The 2,912-nt window shown below is 34.5% G+C and overlaps 1 protein-coding gene across 1 annotated transcript in view; it reads left to right on the forward strand.

Annotated features, from left to right (window-relative positions):
• Positions 1 to 2,912, forward strand: part of ENTHD1 (ENTH domain containing 1) — a 154,375-nt gene that overhangs the window by 120,277 nt on the left and 31,186 nt on the right. Inside the window, exon 5 of the mRNA XM_012637976.1 lies at positions 1,412 to 1,807. Within this exon, the coding sequence (XP_012493430.1) occupies positions 1,412 to 1,807 (396 nt within the window). The remainder of the gene's footprint in view (positions 1 to 1,411; positions 1,808 to 2,912) is intronic.

Here is a 2,912-nt window from a genome sequence, read left to right on the forward strand (position 1 = left end):
AATATTTTAGGAGAGATTATTTTCCTCTACCTATTTTCTGTTTCCTTTCATCATTAAGTAAACTATATTCAATTTAAAATAACAAAGGCATTACTTTTTCTTTAATCCCTGTGCTTCAGTTTTTCCTTTTCCTTTTCCTCAATGAGCATTGATTGAATACATCCTCTAGGAATGGAACTGGTTGGTGCTGGGATACAAAGATGACTCCTAAGTAAGGTCTCCTCAAGGAGACTATTGTCAGGTAGGGAGCAAGACTTGTAATAAATGAGATAAAAAGTTTTATAATTACGCACAGGGCTTCAAACAGGATACAGTAAGATAGACAATAATAGAATAGGCGAGGAAAGAAAAGGGTCAGGGCAAGCTTTAAAGAGAAAGTGATACTTGAATTGAGTTTTAAAAGATGAGAGGATTGAAGAAAAATGGAATTTCTGAGGGAGAAATCAATATAAGTTTCTTGAATTGTCTAATACTGTATAAAATACCAGCAGCTTTTTTGTTCAGGCTAACCTCTAGCTGTGGATGAAAATGGAAAGGAAGGTTTTTAGAGTCAAAGAAAATTTTCTTTTCTTTAACAACTCAGAGCCTAGAAGTGATGAGGATAGCATATAAATGTGTATTATGAAGTGTTATGATATATACATTGTGATATATAATCACTTGATAGCAAATTACACAATTTATGCATCCTCTTCCCCTTGGGGAGCTTTAAATCTCACAATCTTCCTTTTGCCCTCTTTCACCTAGCTACCCTTCTAATTTCATGAACGCAATCTGTTAAAAATAATTTTCTTTCTTTTCATATCCAGACTCAGATGAAAATATATGACAGCAAGCCTCAGCACTGAGAGTGTTGATAGCAGTTTGCATTTAGAAATTCAGACCAGGTCCATAATTCATGGATTATTATTATTCTGCTGCCTAAAGTACTGAGTTTCTTTAATGTGCCTCATATAGACACTGAGGGGAAGAAGACATTCTTTATTTTGAGGAAAAAGACTTTTTTTATAGATGAGAGTTCCATAAGGATAGACCAGTATGATGTGGCATATTTCCCCTAGTTAATCGTGTAAAAGACGAAAGTTTGAAAGTACTAAAAATATGGTGGTTTCAGAGACAGATAAGTGGGTGAAAGGAGAAATATTTAAAGACAAGGTATTTGAATCTTTCCTTGCCTTGTGTTTCAGTGAGCAGAGAGAAGGCAGCTACCAAATGACTAAGGCATCAATTATAGCTTGGGTATACTTTAAATAGGCAGAATATAGAAGCATAGTAAGAAAGCAGAAGGACTAAATAGAAAAGAATTCTGTTAAGGCATTAAAAAGTCCTATTTATTAAGATTGCAACAGATTTGAAATAGAGTATTTTCGGTTTTATTATTTGATTATAGTTCTTATTTGTTGCTCTATAGATGCTGCGCCTACTCCCTCAGAAAAAAGCCCATCTCTGCAGACAAATGTGAATTTGGACAAGAAATCAGATAGTACCCGTACCACTACAAATGCTGTAACAGAAGACCCCTTACAAACGCCTCTAGAAAAGCAATCAGCTGCAAAAAGTTTTGAAACATTGACAACTTTACCAGCATTTTGGTCATCAAGTAAAGAATTTATCAGTCACAATTTAACGATATCCAAGTCAGATTCTACTTTCTGTAACCAGGCCTCTGTTGAGACATTCTATGTCTCTCCCTCATTCAAAACATTTGACCCAGCAAAGGAGATTGTAATCAATAAGGACTGTCAGAAACCAACACAATCCAGCATTGTTCAGACGGGTGATGAAAACCTCAAGACAACCACATGGGGTGAGTCTACAAAAAAAAAAATCCAACTCTTTTGAAGCATTCTTTTACTTTTCTCTGTTTTCGATCTCTATTTTTATTCCTTCCTTTCACTCTTCATCGGTGATATCAGGGATATTAAAATGTACATGTCATATAGGTGCTTCTCAGTTGGGAAAGTGCCCCTTTTATTAAAAGGCTAACAGGTAATTCATCATTGTAGGTTATGAGTGCTTGGTGGAATATGTTACCATAAGTTCTGAATAGTTTTGGTGCAGACCAAATTAGAAGGAACTAGAATGAAATAAGAGCTTCTTGTTAGAATTTAGGTTACTTGTTAAGAGACTATATGAAAAAGAGTTGGTCGTTATATATGTTTTTGTGTATACACACACGTATATATGTTTGTGAGCCCTTTTATAAAAGGGCTGTATACTGATAGCACAAATGAGGCAGGAGATATTGTACTTTTTTGTCTTTATAAAACATTAAAAGGGTTGCAATATTGTTTAGACAGGGTGATAAAGGATAAAGCCAAGTGAGATTCCAGGCTGTTGGCTGTCACTAAATCCAGCATCATACAATTATGATTTCTTCTTTAAAGTTAATTAGTAAAAGAATAATTTGTTTACTCATGCATTTTTCAAAGAGTAAATAGTATTTTATTGGTTCTTATGTATAATAACGCTTACCAACTCCTATAAATACAAAGGTTTTAATACGAATCTTTCAAACTGCCTTAAACTCACATCAAAAGTACATATAAATACAAACAGCGAAAAGCACCATGTTGAGATTAAAGAAATTTATGTTGGTGCTAGTAAGGTCAATGAATAATAAAAGATTCTCCTTATTGGTCTTTCAAGAATTTTTTGGTATTGAATAGCCTAAAGGTAGTAAAACTCAGTTTTGTCACCAAATTAACTTTTCTGCTGATATGGAAACCAATTAGTACTGGTTATGATGGCTATGATGGCTTATGTGTGTGGCTGTCCCCTGGGAAGTTGTTACTTTTGGTTCATTTCTTTCACAAATTCCACAAAAACACAATTTAAAATAGGGGCCGGTCACCGTGGCTCATACTTGTAATCCCAGGACTTTGGGAGGCCAAGGTAGGAGGATCATTTGA

Source organism: Propithecus coquereli, unplaced genomic scaffold (genome assembly GCF_000956105.1).
Source record: "Propithecus coquereli isolate 6110/MARCELLA unplaced genomic scaffold, Pcoq_1.0 Scaffold126, whole genome shotgun sequence".
Lineage (NCBI taxonomy): Eukaryota > Metazoa > Chordata > Mammalia > Primates > Indriidae > Propithecus > Propithecus coquereli.